The following is a 20482-nucleotide window of genomic DNA, read 5'->3' as shown; positions in this document are numbered from 1 at the left end:
ATGGACATTTATGTAATGAGAGATAAAAATAAATTTCAACTAAAATATTGTTTTAAACTATTAATTCAGTAGTATCAAATTCTAATAAACTATTTTCTTTTTCAAAGTGAAAATTTCATAAGTTTTTCTTAAAGGGTCTATTTGGCATTGTTTTTAATTTTTTTAAAAAGCTAAAACAAGTTAAGGTGTTTAGCAAAACTTGTTTTTGTTTAGCAGTTTCTAAAAATTATTGCCCCACAATAGAATTTGAGAAGTAAGTCAAAGGTTGCTTTTTAAGAGCAGCTTCTACTGTCATTGTCTAAATTTATTAAAATGACCATAATAATAAATCTTAATTCCTAATCAATTCATTTTATTTCTTATAAATCAAATTAAAGAGAATATTTTATTTTAAATGTTTATTTGATAATTAAAAATCTTTAATAAAAATCTTATGTTAAATTTTAATAATATATTTTTATTATAATGTTGCAAGTTTAAAAAATAATTTACGTTCAGTTCTTTACGTTATTTAATTTCTTTATAGATATGTAATTTATCTTCTTGAATAAAACTAATTTATTTTTTAGAGATATTTTAATTAATAAAATAAAAATTAAATTTTTTTTTAGTATTTTAGTGTATAAATATTATGAATATTGACTATAAAAATAGAAATAAAACTAATTATAAATATACGTATTAAAATATGTCTATTTTAATTATTATACATATTCACAGTAATTTTATACACAGTTTACCAAATATCTAAATTTTTATTTTTAGTATTCACTGTAATTTTGAAAAAAAAATTTATCAAACACCTACATATTTCTGCTCATAATAATTTTTAACTAACAACACAACAACAATAACAAAAATTTTTAACATTAGAGTAATGCTAAACTGGTCTTAAATCAAATTCTCATAATTTCATGTACCCCTTGTACCTTTTCTTTTCTTTTTTTTTTTTGTTTTCCCCCTTGTACCTTTTCTTTTCTTAATAAAAAAATGAGCAATAAAAAAATGTTCTAAATAAATTTGACTATCAGTGGCATCCAGCTTTTTCCCCGTGTGAAAAAGACCAAGAAAACTGAAAGAAAGAGACACCACAAAAGGGAAAGACAACTCTTTCTTCTTTAATTTAAGAGAACATTGACACAAGCGCCAAAAGAAGAAAACAAAGATTGACATCACCCAAACCACACATGCACCAAAAGGCAAAAACAACCAACCAAGTAAAGAAAACCCGATTGTCAAAGCAAACAGCAAAAACCAACTCTGCCTTTTTTTCTTCTCCCATCCCCAAAAACCCTTTTGGAATCAAACCAAAAATAAAAAAAAATCTTTTAAACATATTATCTGTTAGATTTATATAAAATTACATAAAAATTAAAAAATATGTAAATTTAATGATTAAAAACTTAATCGATCAGTATAACACGTGTATAAAAAAATCTCCTAAATAAAAAATAAAAAAGAAAGGGATTCCTACAATAGGGTTTGAAAAACAAATTACTGTTAGATTTTTATTTGTAATAATATAATCTCTATCAAAAATTGTGTATTTGATGTTAACCAATTCAATAGCCATAAACATGTACTAATGACGTGAGATACTACTATAGAAAGCTTAATATTAAAAAAGAATATAAGACTCTTTTTGGCAGGTTAATTTTTACCATTAAATCAAATGAAAATTAAATTAAATAAAAAAATTAAAAAAAATAATTTTTAAAAGAGATTTAACGGCATAAAGTATCGTTTAAACTCTCAAAAACACACTTAAGTTTCATTCAGTTTTCAGATTTGAGTTTTTAATTTAAGCTGAAATGTCATTTTATATAAGAGTTTTTTACTATAGTAGAAAAAATTAAATATGGCTTTTTATAAAAAATTTTAACTGTAGTAAAATTAAAATTAAAAACTCGAATTAGTGAAATAAAAGAGATCTTAAAATATGGTCCGTTTAGTTCGCTGATTCAAGTTGTAATGTGACTTTATGTAAAAATTTTTTTACTGTAATAAAAAAATTAAATGTGATTATTTTTAAAAAAATTTTACTGTAATAAAATTTAAATTTTAAACTCAAATAAAATAAACGAAAAGTTAAACAGTCTTCACACTTGTACATGCAAACAAACGGCTTTGGTGGTGGTGCACTAGTGATCCCAGGTCAAATCCAACAAATCCCACAATCCCCAAACTAAAAAAAAAAAAGAGAGAGAGAGAGAAGACACCCCAAATTAAAAAACAAACAAACAAACAAACAAAAAAAAAAAAAAAAAAAGAAAGAGAAGACACTTCACAAGACATAAAACTGAATCCAGATACGGCAGAAAACCAGTCGCTTTGCTTGCCCATTTTATCACAATAAAAAACGGAAAAGAAAAAACTTGCCAAACGCAAAATATTCTTTCCCTTCTTTATCTTCCATTCTATCCCCAATATCCTTCCTTGAGCATTGGCCTTTTCCTTTTTTATCATTATCATCATCTCCTTTCTCAACTTCACTTTCTCTCTCTATCTTTTGTTTCTCTCTCTAATGGCGACTCTGGGCGACATTGGGGTGTCTGCTCTGATCAACATACTGAGTGCATTCGCGTTTCTGTTGGCCTTCGCTTTGCTGAGAATACAGCCGATAAACGACAGAGTTTACTTTCCCAAATGGTACATCAATGGCGAGAGGGGAAGCCCCAGGAGCAGAGGGAACTTGGTGAGCAAATTCGTCAATCTGGATTTCAAGACGTACTTGACGTTCTTGAACTGGATGCCTCAGGCCATGAGAATGACTGAGCCGCAGATTATCTCCCGTGCTGGCCTCGACTCTGCCGTTTTTCTCAGAATTTACATTCTTGGGTATTTTTCTTTTTTGTAAATTTTTTTTCAGTTATTTAAGTGTTCTGTTCAGTGATAAAGTTTAATGGTCTATTTTGAGGGAATCTCATTTTGGGTCAAATTTTTGACTTTTGGACTAGAAAGCTTTGATATTTTGCTGTCAATTTCCACAACTTTTTTTTTCCCTCTTGTTTTTGGTTGATTTTTTATTCTGGGTTGTGTTTGTTTTCTGTAGAAAATTCCTTCTTGTAGCTGTGTAGTGCTTTTTGTTCGTTTTCTAATTTAACTATTTATTTGCAATATTTTGCCTGTTCTTATATGTGTTTTAGTTAATTTTTTATTCTGGGTTAGTGTTTGTTTTCCCCAAAAAATTTCCTTTTCATAGTTGCATAGTTGTTTTGTTCATTTCTAAGTTTACTATTTTTGCACTATTTTCCTGTTCTTATGTATTTTAGTTGATTCTTAATTCTAGGTTAGTGTTTGTTTCTGGATAAAATTCTTTTTGGTGGTTGTGTAATTTTTTTTTTTTTTTTTTGGCGGGGTGGTGGTTGGTGGGTTATTATTATGAGTGACAAATTTTGCATATTGTTATACTCGAAAAGCCTTCACGGGCTCTTATTATAATATTATCATGTTTTGTTTTTAAGAAGAACAAAAACTCGTCTCTGATTTTCAAAGTCTCCCTGTTGCACATTTTAAAGTTGTTTACAATTTTGGTTAGTTATATTATTACTTCCTTTATGTTTCTTTCAGATTATTTGCATTTCGGACTCTTTATTGTCCTTACATTTCTACTTTTAAAGTAATTATTCATCGTTCAATTTTTGGTGTTTTAAACTGTTAGTCCTATGACCAAAATTCAGTCATAACTGTATAAAATTTACTCATTTCTTGATGATTCCTTATAAAAGAATAACTTTTATCATTTAGCAGAAAATCCAATTTTATGGCATTAATTTTTCATCAACTATTGCTGTTTTGTAGCTTAATAATACCTCTTAACATTTCTCACTGAATAATTTATCGTTCTGGCAGCTTGAAGGTTTTCGTCCCCATTACAATCATAGCACTTCTCCTGCTTATACCAGTCAATGTGTCTGATGGAACATTATCCTTCTTGAAGAAAGATTTGGTTACGAGTGACATTGACAAGCTCTCAATTTCAAATGTACGTCCTAAATCAGTTAGGTATGTGAATTTCTTGTCCTTTTTATTATTATTTTTTATTTTGTAAGAGACAAATGGAGAAACAGAAAATTGCACGGAGATAAATATTTCGGAGTGTATGAAACTCATTTTTCTTTGCTTGGACTTCTAGATCACTTTCTGACAAAAGACGATGATCACATCTTTATCTCTTGACAATTAAGTCAAAATGGCATTACAAAATGTGATATTATCTATTGGTTAGAATTACTCATGAATTATGGTTACAAGGTTTCTGCATCTAAAATAGCCTCGTACATCCTCTGTCTTTTTTTCCACATGGAAGCTCATTTTTTTAAAATTTATTTTGTATTTTTTTTATATTATGCTTTCATCATTTTTTATTTGTATTTTAACTTAGGCAAGGAGAATTTGCTAACGATCCGTTATGTTTCTTGATTTCAGGTTTTTCGTCCACATAGGTTTGGAATACTTATTCACATTCTGGACTTGTTTCCTGTTATACAAGGAATATGGTTATGTAGCATCAATGAGATTAAATTTCTTGGCTTCACCGCGCCGGCGTGCTGAACAGTTCACGGTGCGTCAGTGATGAAATTTCCCAACACGTGTGGACAACTTTTGTGTTTTTTGGCAATACTGCTTATTGTGTTGCTACTTATGTTTCTTGATAGTCCCAGCAAATGTTTAATTGTTTGTCTTCTTGAAATGTGCAATCTGATGAAAATTGCTTTAAAGTTTGATCAAGGATCTTCCACAATCTTACAAAATGTACTTTGGTTGTTACTTTAATAATTCAAAAGTATTTTCAACCAGGATTATGCAACAATTCTTGTGGGTGTTTATTTATTTATTTTTATTTTTATTTTTTTGTCTGTGTTCTTCTGGAAATTTTATTGTGTTTGATTATTGTTTCTAGTTTATATATCTCTGTTTTTCAGGTAGTTGTTAGGAATGTACCACATATTTCTGGTCGTTCTCCATCCGATACAGTGGATCGCTTCTTTCAGACAAACCACCCAGATCATTATCTTTGTCATCAGGTAGTTAAATTTCATTGTCAAGTTTTTGAAACTCATAATTTCTGTTTTACTTGTATGAAGATGTTTGTTGTACGTTTGATGGTTAAGCAAAAAAATGAAAAAAAAAAAAGAAAAAGAAAAAAAAAGAAACTTGAATTGTGATTAAGTTTATGACATATATGTGATTTTCTGTCTTTTTCAGGCAGTCTACAATGCAAACAAATTTGCTAAATTTGCAAGGAAGAGAGATCGGCTCCAAAATTGGTTAGACTACAACCAGCTTAAGTTCGAAAGACATCCTGACAAGAAACGTACTAGAAAGGTAGAACTGCAGTCTTTATGCACTCAAATGATACAAACTAGAAAAAAATTACGACTCTTTTCATATATGTTGGAACATTTCTATATATACTTTATTTAGCATTTGAAAGCCAGTTTAAAAGACGGGTTTGAATTCTGTTTTTATCAAGGTGGGGGGAGTGGTATACGGGAAACATTTGTGCTGTCCCCTGTTATGTACTCGAATAAAAGAAAGAAAAAGATGATCGGATATCATTTTTTGCCTTCAGATATGATATTTATAAACTTATTGAGCTTTTCTTTTTAAAATTATTTTTTCAGAAAGGATTTATGGGACTTTGGGGTGAAAGAGTTGATTCAATCGAGTACTACAAGCAACAGATTAAGGATCTTGATAGACGAGTAAGTACCGAATTCTCCCTCGTCACTGATCTTCTCAGGTTCAACGAATGCAATGCTTATAAGCTTTTGTATGTTGTCATTTTTCAAATTCTAATGCTTTAGTGCCAGTTTTGTTTTTGTGGTTTGCGTCACTCTGTTTTTATTTATTTTGTTCTTCTGTCTTCCATGTTAGATGACACTGGAACGCCAAAATATTATCAAAGACACAAAATCCATTCTTCCAGTCACGTTTGTCTCTTTCAATTCGAGGTGGGGAGCTGCTGTCTGTGCACAGACACAACAAAGCAAGAATCCCACATTATGGTTGACGAACTGGGCGCCAGAACCTCGAGATGTTTATTGGAGAAACTTGGCCATACCATTCGTTTCCTTGAGCATTCGGAAGCTTGTAATATCAATATCCGTATTTGCCTTGGTGTTTTTCTATATGATACCCATAGCTTTTGTGCAATCTCTTGCAAACTTGGAGGGTCTTGAAAGAGTTGCTCCTTTCCTCAGGCCAGTGATAGAATTGTAAGTACAATCACTGCTTCAAACTTTTTGAGTATCATGATAGTCGTGCTCTAACATTCCGCCATACACGTAGACTTTCTTAACGCTGTCACAACTCTTTAATAAACTCTCTGTTTCCAAATTAAATTTTTTTTTTCTTTTTCTGCTTTGATTATGCTTACCAAGATCCAACGCTGTGACAGGAGCTTCATCAAGTCGTTTCTACAGGGTTTCCTTCCTGGTCTGGCACTTAAAATCTTTTTATACATTCTTCCAACTGTTTTAATGATCATGTCAAAAATTGAGGGGCATATAGCATTATCGACCCTGGAGCGTAGAACAGCAGCAAAGTACTACTATTTTATGTTAGTGAATGTATTCTTGGGAAGCATAGTGACTGGAACAGCCTTTCAGCAGCTTGACGCTTTCCTTCACCAATCTGCTACTGAGTAAGCTTCCTTATCTTTACGACTTGAAATTATTTAATGAGCTCCTCTACACTTCCATGAATTTTAATTCGTGAAGTGCATATCAAAATCATGAAAGGCTCTCGTGCTCTTCGGAATTGCACGTGTACCTCCAATTCACTAACATAATTCGTGAAATTCGAGTAGCATTTTCCTTATTTAATTTCTGTTGTTTGTGTATTAAAGTTAATAATATGTTGCCAAATTGGTATGATTTTCGACGTGGATTTAGATTAATTACGTCACGATAGTGTTGAAATTTTAAACGGGCCGCCCGCGACCACCGAAAAATCAGAATTTTTACCCGATTACCGAACCCGAAATGCCTGAAATTCGGGCTGCCTGACCCGACCCGAATTTCACCTTGGACGAGCATCGGCCAGCCTTTGGCTGCCCGTGCCCGGTCGGGCTGCCCATTGCCCGACCGAACCTGCCCGAATTTTTAAATATTTTTTATATTATATTTTTATATTGTATATATTATACATATATATATATATATATTATAATTTGAAATTTGAAATGAACACACGAACTATATAAAAAAAATTATTTTTTTATTGATTTTTAAATTTGTAATTCATGATTGGTTCGTTAAAAATCTTATCAAGAAAAACCTAATTGGGATAAAAACTTGGTAAGAAAAAAAGAGTACATTCATTGTGTGACGAATTACAAATTTGACGAACTTACAAAGTCTATACAAGATTACAATAACACTATACAAATTAGAAATTACAAAATAAATAAATATTTACAAATTACAATAATAAAATTTAATATGAAGCAGAATGATCGTCTTGAAAATTAAAAGTTAATCTATTAAATTCGTCGATTAATTCTTGGCTTGCCGGTGAGATTGTATCGTGTAAGCGTTGGTCAGAACGATCTCAATTCTTAATGCACGCCAAAGCTTCAACAATATCCTGTTGCAATGCGTTTCTCCGTTCTTCAAGTATTCGGCCAGTTGTACTGAATGCTTGTTCGGCTGCAATAGTGAAGACCGGGATCGAAAAAATATCCATTGCCAGTCGTGTTAGGATCGGCCAAATTAATGATCGTGCCCTCCACTACTGAACCAAATCAAACATTTCACTACTGTCTACAACTAAGCCCTCACTCAAGTACGCCATTAACTCGTTGAAGCCGCCGTTGTTGTCGCCACCTCTTGATGAAGATCCACTTCTAGATTCTTCTTGACCTTGAGTCGTCATCGTTGTTTTCTTCTTCTTCTTAGACAACCCGAAAACATTCAAGAATGAATGCGGATTGTCGTCTCATTGTTGCGGTTGTTCAACATGAGGTGTGTTTCTAAACCTACTTTCGTAAGAGATATAGAGAGAGAATATTTTTTCCTTTATAATAGGAAATTGGTCAGTAGTGCCGATAGCTAAAAATTCACCTAAGTTATCTAATCTACTTTCTAAACCTTTTAATTTTAATCAAGGGTTGAAAATAATACCAAAACCATACAACATGGGTAATTTAGACAAATATTTTTTAAACTTCTTTTCCATAGAGGCGATAGGAACTTCTAAAACCTCGTGTGTCCTAAATTCACTAAATAAAATAGACATTTTTAAAAGTTCTCCTAACGTTAAAAGTGACGTTGGGTAATAAGTTCCACTAAGCTTTAAGGTAACTTTGTGAAATCTACCTAAAAAATTATACAAGAGTTCGGTAACTTGCCAATCAGTTTAATCTATAAATCATGATCCTAATTTTGCACTAACATAATTTGTTATAGCATCTTTATAGGGGATGCATTATTCAAGCATTATATAAGTGGAGTTTCATCTTATGGGCATATCTAAGGCTAATGTTCTAAGATTTTGATTACATCCTTGTAGAAATCTAAACCAGTATTGTATTATTTGATTATTACCTTAAATCCAAACAATGTTATTTCTAATTCTTTTAATATAACCTGACATTGATTTTAAACCGGATTTTACTATTAAATTAATCATATGGCATTCACAACGTTGGTGAAATATATCATTATTACCAAATAAACATAAATCATTTTCAAAAAGTTCTATTGCTTTAGTATTTGCAGTTGTATTATCTAATGTTATGGCCATTATTCTATCTCTTAAACTATATTTATCAATGATAGATAAAATTGTGTTACATATTAAATTGGCAGTATGTGATCCTATAACATATTTAAAATTTAAGATTCTTTTATCCAAATCAAAACCTTTATAATAATGTCCGGTTATAACTAAATAATCTTTGTTGGCAACGGCGGTTTGGCAGTCAAACGACAATTGTGTTTGGCGGAGATCAGCTCCGCTTCCTTGCTTTTGAAGACACTTTTCAGAGTGTCTTCTTAAGTGTGTAGTGTCGTGCATACTGTTACTTTGTAATTTATCACCACAATATTTACATTGAGCTATGTATTTAATGTTACCGTTATTGTCGACCTACTCGAATGTGTTGAAGTGCTCCCAAACTGCTGAGGTGCGCTTACATTTCTTCTTAGAACTTGCAATACTTGCACCAGCATTACTGCTTGCCTCTCCTCCACGTCCACCAGTGCCACCACCATTACGTCCACGACCTCTAGTACGTTCACCAGGAGTCGGATTTGCAGTTTCATCAGCAACTCTTTCTGTAGTTTGCGATTCCTGCGTTTGAAAAACATTAGAAAATTGCCCTTCTTCGATGTTGAATTGGGCATCAATATCACCACCATAACCAGAAGAAGTCATTATGAAAAATAAGAGAGATTGAGAGCGCTTTGAGAGAGATTAAGTGAGATTTAAACGAGATTAAGAGAGATTTGAGAGAGATTGAGAGAAATTGAGAGAGAATGAGAGTTTTTGAGTTTGAAAAATGGTTGGGGGGAGGGGGGGTATTTATAAGAAATTTTTTGGCTTGAAAAAAAAATTTTTCCCTAAAAATTCGGGTCCAACGGCTAGTAAAATTTTCGGGCACTCAGGTCGGGTCGGGCAAAAGTCGGGTAGTTCGGGCAACGCTCAAAAAATTTGCTGTTGGGGTTTGAATTTTCGGGCAAAAATCGGGCGGCGGTTGGGTCGGGCAAAATAAATCTGTTGGTTTCAAAATTCGGGCCAAATTCGGTCTAACGGTCAAAAAAATTCGGACATTTTCGGGCAACGGGCAAAATTCGGGTTAACGGTCAAAAAAATTTGGGCAAAAATTGGGCAAATTCGGGTTACGCTGAAAAATTCAAAAAAAATCCGGCGGACAGCGAGAATGATTTCTCCACCGGCGGCAGGCAGCCGGGAAATGATTTTTTTCGGGCTGCCCGAGCCCGTGCCCGACCAAATAACTCGGACAGACAGTGAATGGCACCTGCCCGCCGTGCCCAAAAATTTTCAGGCACCAGGCATGCCCGCCACCCGAAGTTGCACCACTGCGTCACAATATGCAGTCTCCTAATTAAAATCTAAATGGATTTATTATATTTGCCTCGAGCATTTCTAACTGATTATTATCTGTGCCTGTAGATATTTTTGGAGAACTTTGTGATAGGATTGGAAAATAATACCCTACCAATAGTACACTATTCTGAACCGTCTAAACACATCAAAATAAGCATGACAATTTAACGACATTTGATAAAGATCTACAGTTCATAACTGCCCACTACAATAGGGTACTTACCCTACCACAGAATTCTTCTATGCCTAAGTTGGCTACTAAAGGTATTACGAAAAGCTGCTAACCTGGAAATACTATTTTTTCAATTATCCTACGGTTCTAGGCTCGTAATCTTCAATAGACTGAACAAAAGTACTGACAATATTAAAGTATTATTGTGTTGTTCGTGTCCCAATATAGTTTTGACAAAAAGGGCAGCGGATTTTGGTTTCTTCATCAGTTTCTTAAAGAAATGTGTTTGGAATTTTCCAATAAAAAGCTACAAGTAAAGGAAATCAGCTATTAATTCCACTGATGTAGCTATCTATTTTGTATTTTACTATAGACATGTAATGGTAATATTTTCTTGTGGTTTCAGTTAATATCCGTATAATCTTATGCAATTGAAGTGATTTAATTTTAATTTTTGTTTCTATCATAGGATTCCAAGAACCATTGGGGTCTCCATACCAATGAAGGCTACTTTCTTTATTACATACATAATGGTTGACGGTTGGGCTGGCATTGCTGGTGAGATTCTCCGCTTGAAGCCATTGGTTATTTTTCATCTCAAGAACATGTTTTTGGTGAAAACTGAGAGAGACAGAGAGAGGGCGATGAATCCCGGGAGTGTGGACTTTCCAGAGACTATCCCGAGTCTTCAACTATACTTCCTTTTGGGGCTTGTGTATATGGTTGTTACTCCGATTCTTCTTCCCTTCATGGTAGTCTTCTTTGCCCTTGCATACTTGGTTTACCGTCATCAGGTCAGTTTGTTCATTGTGCTTGAAATTTGTTCCTTTTTTGTCTGCAATATAATTTATTTTAAAGGTAGCTTTGATATATTATCGAATTTCGATATTATAATGATAAATAAATTAGATTTTATGTGTCAGTTGCTTCTTTTATGAATTTTTCATCAAGTCGTTGTATGCTTTATTTGGTTTGACAGATAATCAATGTGTACAATCAACAATATGAAAGTGCTGCTGCCTTCTGGCCACATGTTCACACCCGCATAATAGCGAGTTTATTTATATCTCAGCTTCTTTTGATGGGTTTGCTAAGCACCAAAAAGGCAGCTAATTCTACTCCGTTACTAGTTGTTTTGCCCATATTGACAATAGCATTCCACAAGTACTGCAAACACCGCTTTGAACCCGCATTTAGAAAGTACCCCCTTGAGGTAAGCTCTAAGTAACAAGAATTTACTTTTCAATCCTTTGCATTCTGTTTTATCTCCCATGGTAAATATGTGCTTCTGAGCTCATAAACTAGGAGTCATGTTTTTTGAAAGGCAAAGTGAACTTATTCTTTAAAAGAAAGTAGGAATGTTTTATTCTAATAGATGAGTTACAATTCGGGCACGCCTGTTGTTCGAAAAAACATGTTGTTTTCTGCTTTGATATTAATAAAGTTTTATTCTCTGTCCCTTCTTCAGGAAGCCATGGCCAAAGACACAGCGGAACGCGCTGCAGAACCTGACCTGAACTTGAAAGCTTATTTGGCTGATGCCTACTTGCACCCGATTTTCCAATCATTTGAAGAAGAGGAGACCGTCAAAGTTCGAGTGGACAAACACCAAACCCACACTGCGAGTCCCACAAGCGAACCTAGCTCCCCTTCCCCAGCGGGTTATGTCCATAATAATCCTTCCCCTCCACACTATGTCCTTCACCCTCCCCCGCCACCACAATATGTTTATCATCACTCCTCTCCGCCCCATTACGTATATGACCAATCATCTCCATCCCACTACGTCTATGTTGCTCCGCCATCCCCTCCAAGATATGTCTACCCCCATGGAGAACCTTGAACTAATTCTTGTAAGTTTTCCAAGACAAAAAGTTCTAACCTTCTTTCTCTGTTGATAGTTTGTTAACCACTGTATGCTTTCATTGAGGTCTTGCCTCTTTCTACTTGTAATTATTCTTCTGTTCTTTGCTCCAAGTATAACTTGGTTATGTGTTTGAAACTGAGAGATCTCTGGAAAAGAAGTTTAGGATCACCATTTCTTTTTCTTCTTCGACAGGTTCGTTGACTTCTATTTTCTCATCTTTCATTTCAGAGTACGACTTGTTTTAGCAAGGAATATAGGGCCATGTTTGATTGCCTGTAGTGTATTGTATTGTATAAAGTGTACCAAACTGGGCTGCATTGTTACGATACAGTATGATAATTGGTCTTAGTGATATTAAAGGGGTTAAAAACCCGATGCACTGTTTGATGAAGCATTGTTTTGTAAAGTACTATTTATTCTTAGATAAAAGTTAGGATTAATTATAAAAGTTCCTCCCAAACTATGAACCTTGTAAACTTTGCCCCTAATTTTCAAAACTTAACAAACATTAACAAAAATCTCCCTACGCATGCATTAACAAATTAGCTTCCCTTACATAGTGTAAGGGTATTTTAGTAATCTCGCTTTTAAAATGTAATATGAGCTTAGAGTCTATTTTAATCTAAAAACCTGATTATTATAATACATCTAATACTAATGAGCCATTAAACAAAATACTAATGAGAGTTAAAAAAAAAAAAAAAAAAATTTAGGAAAAGAAAAAAAAAAAACGTAATTTAATCTTTTCCCTTTAATGGCTTCCTAAAAAAATGGTATAGTTGAGGGAAGGTTGAAATAATCTAAAAACCTGATTATTATAATACATCTAATACTAATGAGCCATTAAACAAAATACTAATGAGAGTTAAAAAAAAAAAAAAAAACTTATGGAAAGTAAAATAAAGAAACGTAATTAATCTTTTTCCATTAATGGCTTCCTAAAAAAATGGTATAGTTGAGGGAAGGTTGAAATTCGTTAGAGGCAAAGGTTCGGTGTTTCATTTTTCTATGGTTGCTTCTAATTAAACCCATAATGTTCATGGCATTTAGCTCTTTATTACATAAATTTTTTTTTTTTTCCCAGAAAAGCAAAAAACGAAAAAGAAATAAATTGCTTACGGGTGAAGAAAAACCCAGATTGGACAATGAGTGGTGTGGGTGACAATCTTGTTAGGGAGGGAGAGAGATCTTACAAGGATAAATGAGTTGTTTATTGAAGTTCTTCCCATGCTGGAGGAAGTTGCAGAGATCATGCATGGGCAGAGGGGGATCTCGCACCGACTGTGTTGGTTGCCGGAACGCGCGCCTGTGGTGGCTAACTTGCGGCGTGGTGATCTTGCGGCATCCATGGGCTAGGGAAGATGAGCACTGAACGTCAACGGCGAGGTGGGGACTCGAGGTGTCGACAGGAAGAGGACGGGGGTGAACAATTTTTGGTTTTAATGTTTTTGTTTTCATATTAGATGCAAAGATTTTTTTGTTAAAAAAATATAAATTAACATAGATGGGTAGAATAGTGATTGTGTATCAAATTGTTAGACAAACACACAACACAATGATTGTTTATTTTACCGATTTGAGTTTAGAATTTGAGTTTTACTAGAATAAAATACTTTCAAAAATAGTCACATTTAACTTTTTTACTACAATAAAAAATTTTCACATAAAATTATATCTCAACTCGAATCAGTAAACTAAACAGGTTCAATATTTACTTGATACATGTCATTTCTGTTAAAATTTTAAATGAACGGAACATATTTAGGCCTCGTTCGTTTCACTGATTCGAGTTTAGAATTTGAGTTGAGATGTGATTGTATGTAAGAATTTTTTACTGTAGTAAAAAAGTTAAATGTGATTATTTATGAGAGTTTTTTACTGTAACAAAACTTAAATTTTAAATTCGAATCAGCGAAACGAACAGGCCTTATTAATATTTCATTTTTTGAAAGGCATGAATGTTTTGTTGCGAAGATCGAGAATAAAGTGTGACAACGACTATATAATTTATGGAAAATTTTTGTAATTAATGGTAAAAGTTAATTATAATTAATTTGGGCTTTCTTGGGGTCAAGTCTGGGGCCAGTGCTGTGATAAGAATGGGGACAAGATTGGCATTGGTCTGGATTGGGGTCGAGGTAGGGGTAGGGAGGGAGATGGGGTAGGTGTTGCTCGGGATAGGGTTGGTTTGACACCAGGGTCGATTTGTTCATTTAACTTCACACTGATTAATTTGAATTAGTTGGTATTGTGGCTTTTTGAAATTTTCTATCTTGCCCAATATAAAATTTCATTATTTTATTCAGGCTAAAATACAATTTTATCCTTTGTTCCAAAAGGCACGCGCAAAAGTAAGGGTGTTCATCAAATCTAATTTATTTTAGTCATATAACACCCAATTCAATCAAAGATTGGGTTTTAAAAATTTCATTCAATCCAATCTAATTATTAGTGTATTATCTAATCCAATCTAATTCAATTGAGGTCGGTTTGGATTGAATTAGACCAATCGATTTTGGGCTTGAACTTTTTGTATAGTGTTTTAATTTTTATTTTCATATTCAACCTATTTCTTGGATCTTTTTAACATAATTTAAATGTTATAGTTGAAACAAAAAAGAAAACAAGACTTAACATTTGTAAATTTAAAAAAAAAAACTATAAATTTACAAACATGAAAGTTGATTAAACATCCAACAAACAACTATAAAGAAGCAAACATTTATATTTCAAACTATAAAGAGACAACATAGAAAATATAGTCTAATGATCCAAATGTGCACGTCTACTATTTTTTTTAATGACGATCCATAATAGAAAGAAAACATAATTCATTTATTATTTTTATAAAATATATAAAAATTGTGTTAATTTAGTGAGTGTTTTAAAAATAAAATTAACATATAATTCAATTGAAGTTGATTTTGAATAAAATACATCCAATTCAATCTAATTAAAGTAAATTATCCGTTAAAAATAAAATAAATTGAATTAGATTGAATCGGTTGATATAATTAGTTAATTGGATCTTATGAACACCCATGCGCACAAGGATTTCAACCGGTTACATCACCGGATAGAACCGGTAAAGGCAACTGCAAAAAGTGATGTAACTGGACAAGTCCACCTTCGTATGAGGCAGAGGCTTCGTTAATACAGAAAAAGAATTTTTTTAATCATTTTCATTTCCTTCAAGTTGGAGGAACTAAGGGGTTGTTCTTTTAAAACAAAATTTAGAAAAAGTTTAAACTCAAGTTATAACTTTATTCAAGTTCATATTCTTTTAAGTTCTAACTTTATTCAATTTTATTCAAGTTACAACTTTAAACTCAAGTTATAACTTAAATTCAACTCAAAAATTACACTCAAATAACACTCCAAAAGAATAACCCCTAAAACTTTTGCTTTTGACTTCTGTTCAAAAACCAAAAAGCAAAAGTATTTAGTGCGTGGCATGTTTGAGTGAAAGTGTTGGACATAATTAAGAAAAAGCAAAAGTATTAAGGGCCCACTTAGTTTATTAATTTGAATTGAGATGTAATTTTATGTGAGAATTTTTTATTATAATAAAAAAGTTAGATGTGACTGTTTCTGAGAGCTTTTTACTGTAGTAAAATTTAAATTCTAAACTCACATCAGTAAAATGAACGAGACCTTTAAGACCATATTCTAAATAGTAATGTCAATTATATATTTGATATTAAAAATATAATATGATATGTTATTTTTATTTTTATTTTAATTATAATGTTCTTTGAAATGTGAAATCTACTTTTTTTTATATAATCATTAAAGTAATAATTTATTTTTAAATAATTAAAAATGTAAAAGTTGCAATGACTATATGAAAAAGAAAACATTTCAACTAATAAAATTAAATGTCAAATTTCTCATATGTTAACACCATCTTCAATGCAAATGCTAATACCAATTGTATATTTGACACCAAAAATTATGCTAAGACATGTTATTTTTATTTGTGTTCCAATACATAATGTTATTTGAAATGTTAAAATTTAATTTTTCTATAATCGTTAAGTTTTTAAAATTGTAAAAGTAATATTTTAATTTTAAAATAATTTTAAAAGGCAGAGTTGTGATGATTAAATGAAAAAAGTAACCATATCAACCAATATGAATCAAGTGCTAAATTTGTCATATTCTATACTTGGTGAGAAATTTACCACAAAGTATAGCATATGATAAATGTAATGACTGAGAAAATTCTAGAATTACATCATGTAAATTTATTTATTTAAGTCAAGGACTTTTCTCAGTAATATACTGTCATATTTTGTGACTGAAGGATTTACAGAATTAATATCAGTATTCCTAAATTTTGTAGCAAGTTTTATGATTACTTCATATTTTAAGAACCAGTAAATTCAGTTAATAAATTCTTATTGTAATTAAGGCGGAAGAATTCTCAGTGCATATACAGTTGGAGAATCCTAATCTTAGGAATCTCTCAGTGCAGTATAATGTTAGCAGCATATAGAGAAACACTCTAACATTTAAAGAGAGAACCCTTAATTTCTAAACAAATAAGAGGGAATCAAAGGGGGTAGTGTTTCAGTAAAGAAATTTAGATGCAATATGAGTTCAGAAGTTGACAAAGTCGGAAACTGAAATTTCTTGTCAACTAAGTTAATTCTCAAAAGTTAGTAGGAAGTAATAAGAATAGCTATAAGAATAGAACATTAAGGGGTGATTACCAAGTGTTTCACTAAACCTTGCTTATGTAAGCAAGATGACATTAAGTAAGTAATTAGAAATTTAAGTTAGGTAAGATACCGTTACCGACTTTCAGTCGGCAATAAGGAAAGATGTGCAGAATACTGTGTTAAATCCACAAGTGGGCCAACACATGAATCTTAAGGTTAAGAAGTGAAAAAGAATTGAAAAACATCAATTCTAGGGTTTTAGAAGCAATCGGAACGAAAAACGGATGAAAAAGGGGTTCAGAAGGCCGAATCGCGTAAATTGGGGTTTCGACTGTTTTAAGTGGACCGAGTCAAAGTTTGTTGACCTAGAGTTGGCCAAAACGTCGCCCTCAAAAAGTTAGTCAAGAATGGTCAAAGTTGACTAAGTTGACCAACTGTTTGAAAAACGCGCACTGAATAGGAAATTAAGCTGAACCAAAATAGGATCATTATTAAATAATCAATGGTTGAGATTTAAAGTAACAAAAGGTTGGATGCATGAGATTTTGACATGTGGACAAACAAAGAAGGGCAGCCGGCCAACCTTTTTGTGGGAGCAATAGATATTTGTGGTTTTTTGTTGCAAAAAGGTGCTTGAAAAGTCAAAATTTTGCAAAAATTGGTCCTTGCTTTGAGTGAGTCGGTTCAAGAGTGGGACTAATGCATATAATCCTCATCTTCACGTGGAAAGGAACCAGGGAGCAGCCAAGAAGAATAGAGAGGAAAAAAAAAATTTCCAACGTGAGAAAGAGAGTTTTAGACTAAAATCGATGGAGTAATCGAGGCATAACGTCATTGGAGTTTGACCTTCATTTCCTAAGGTGAGTTTCTAAGTTTTTCTCTTGTTTTCTCTTTTCCTTTGCTGCCGTGGATGTGTAAGGAAGTGTGGGAAAATTTTTTCTAGAAATAGGGATTTGCTTGAAATGGTTCAAGAGCTTGGAATCTATTGATCTAAGGTAGATTTTTGGTTATTTAACCTTGGTTTCTAGCAATTTTGATATAGAGAATTTTGTTGAAAAAGTTGAGAAAACCCTAAAACCATGATTGAGATTTATGGTGTATTAGAAAGAGAAAGGATATGATTGGTGTTTGAAGGTGAAGACAATGGATAAATCGAGCTAAAGTTAGCTCGGAAAACGTAGAAAAATAAGGTGAAATTCTGCCAAAATTTAGTTTGAGAGTTTGGAGTTAAACCTAGTTTTAGTTCAAGAATTTGAGGCTAAACTTGGTTTTAGTTCTAAATAGAAGTTTTAAACTGTTTCTTAGAAAAAACACTATATAAATGTTAAAACAGTTTTGGTGTTAAACAAAAGTGTTCATTAAGAACTCGAAGTATAATCTCAAGAAGATATTTTGAGTTTGAACCTTGTTTAATGAAAAGTAAGGTTATGGGGATTTGATAAACCTAGTCTTTAAATTAGAAACAAGGTTTCATAATCCTTTAAGGTAGAAAAGAGAAAGAAAGCCATAAATAGAAAAGTTAGACTTTCTTACAAGCTTGCTAAGATAGAATAGCAAGTGATAGTTAATCTCACACTCTTAGTGGGTGTTTATTCTCAGAAACAAGAAAGGAAGAAAATAGACATTTTGGTGAATAGAAGATTTCACTTCCTAATAACAGGTAAGTAGGAATCTCGCTTACAGTATAAATAGATTTAAAAATAAACAGTACACATGAATTATATATGTTTGAGTACATTTAAATATATGTATGTTATGCTATGTCATATTGCATACACTTAAGCAGTGCACATGAATTATATGTGTTTGAGTACATTTCATGTTACAGTATGCTATACTATGTCATATTTCATACACCTTAATAAGTCAAGAAGAATTTATAAGAAGAAACTCAGTTTAGTGTCGTACCAGCCTCTGAGAGTGAGGTAACTCAGGCTCTGCAAGAGAGAAGAAAAAAAATATAATAATGTCCTTTGAGAGGGAGGCATTCAGTTCAGTTTATAATCATTGTGTCGTTGGGGACTTTGTAAACCCTCACGTCCCGATGATTGCGCGCTAGTGGTACAAGCACTCAGGCCCATCAGTAAGTAAGATAAGTTCAGATAGTAAGTTCAGATAGTAAAACCATGATAAAACATCATAAGTCAGCATAATCAGTTCATGCATATATAGTCATGTGAACTTACAGTTATTTTACGAGTAATAGTTCCTACTTGCTGAGCGAAAGCTCATTTCAAAGTATTTATACTGTAGGTAAGCAACCTGCACATAATGCTTGATGGACTGATGGCGAGGCAGCGGACGAGCAAAGTGGAGGTCGGGGAATGGATACCGCACGCAGTTATTTTCACAATAGTTTAAAGTTTTAAAAAAGATTTTGTTAAATATGTCTATGAACTTGTATTTTGGAAGCTCGTAGTAAAATTATTAAGTTGTGTAAGCTAGCAGGATTTTTGAGAAGCAAAATATACCTATATGTAAATTATGCTTTAGAAAAGGAAAATTGGTTTTGAAGTATAAACCCTTTGCTATGTTCAAAAGTAGAAACCAGAATATATGTTGTTACAGTAATTTTAAAAAGAATCCTACAACATTCCTACAGCATTTTAAAAAGAATGCTACAGTATTCCTATAACATTTTAAAAAGAATGCTACATCATTCCTACAACATTTTAAAAAGAATGCTACAGCATTCCTACAATATTTTATAAAGAAAATGCTACGGCATTCATATAGCATTTTATTTAAGTTATACAGAAAATGCTACACCATTCGTATAGCATTTTATTTAAGTTATTAATAAAATGCTACAACATTCGTATAGCATTTTATTTAAGTTATAAAGAAAATGTTATAGCATTCATATAACATTTTATTTAAGTTATAAAACAAAATGCTACATACAACATTTTGCAGTATGTAAAAAAAAAAAAAAAAAAAATCCCTCAAATTTTAGGGAGTTTCATAAAGTATATGTTAAAATTAGTAACAGTGACGGCCAACTCAGCAGAGTCGTCACAGTAAATTTATCATAACAAATAGCAGCGAATGAGGAGTGTTTTTTACACTTAAATGTTAAATTTACAATTAGCACATCAATTATAGCATTGCATTGGAGATGCTCTAGCATATGAAAAATTTAGAACAATAAATAGTATTGCATTAAAAAGAGTTTTATACACTCAATTTTTAAATTTGTAATTATCACATCAATTATAGTATTGCATTGGAGATATAACTAAGATCATCTCTAATACAAAACTTAATGTCATTTATATATTTAACACAAAAAAGTGTGATATAATTATAATATTATATTATAATTATAGGTAAAGTCTCTACTCCGGTACCGGATTAGAGTGTCACATGTATATTTCTTTTAAAAATATGTATATTTATTTTAAAAATATGTATATTTTCTCTAAAAACATGTATATAGGTTTTTTGAAATATTATATGTGTCTCTCCACATTATACATATTTTAAGATGAAATATACATGTTCTTAAAAGAAATATACATGTGCCATTCCAATCCAGTACCGAATTGAAGACAATTTCAATAATTATAAATGATATTAAATTTATTATTTTATAGTAATATTATAATAATATTATATATTATATCATATTGATATAATTATATTTATTATAATAATAATAATAATAATAATATAATAATAATAATAATGTAATTAAATATT

At 31.9% G+C, this 20482-nt stretch overlaps 1 protein-coding gene across 3 annotated transcripts; it reads left to right on the top strand.

Annotated features, from left to right (window-relative positions):
* The first annotated feature begins 2313 nt into the window (after positions 1 to 2313).
* Positions 2314 to 12510, top strand: LOC21405620 (CSC1-like protein At1g32090). Of its 3 annotated transcripts, none has more exons than XM_024174827.1 (12): positions 2314 to 2838; positions 3853 to 4005; positions 4429 to 4564; positions 4926 to 5027; positions 5209 to 5328; positions 5628 to 5708; positions 5881 to 6221; positions 6404 to 6649; positions 10719 to 11043; positions 11229 to 11462; positions 11718 to 12102; positions 12309 to 12510. In XM_024174827.1, exons 1-11 carry the CDS (start codon positions 2525 to 2527, stop codon positions 12090 to 12092), a joined length of 2427 nt encoding a protein of 808 aa, XP_024030595.1. In that variant the 5' UTR covers positions 2314 to 2524; the 3' UTR covers positions 12093 to 12102; positions 12309 to 12510. The 3 variants fall into 3 exon arrangements, with proteins under 3 accessions (XP_024030595.1, XP_024030594.1, XP_010110413.2); XM_024174826.1 differs by having other exon boundaries at positions 12228 to 12510; XM_010112111.2 differs by having other exon boundaries at positions 11718 to 12510.
* The last annotated feature ends 7972 nt before the right edge of the window (positions 12511 to 20482 follow it).

Source organism: Morus notabilis, unplaced genomic scaffold, assembly GCF_000414095.1.
Source record: "Morus notabilis unplaced genomic scaffold, ASM41409v2 Scaffold15, whole genome shotgun sequence".
In the NCBI taxonomy this organism is placed as follows: domain Eukaryota; kingdom Viridiplantae; phylum Streptophyta; class Magnoliopsida; order Rosales; family Moraceae; genus Morus; species Morus notabilis.
Note: the sequence above shows the minus strand (reverse complement) of the source record. Positions and strands in the feature narration are given on the sequence as shown.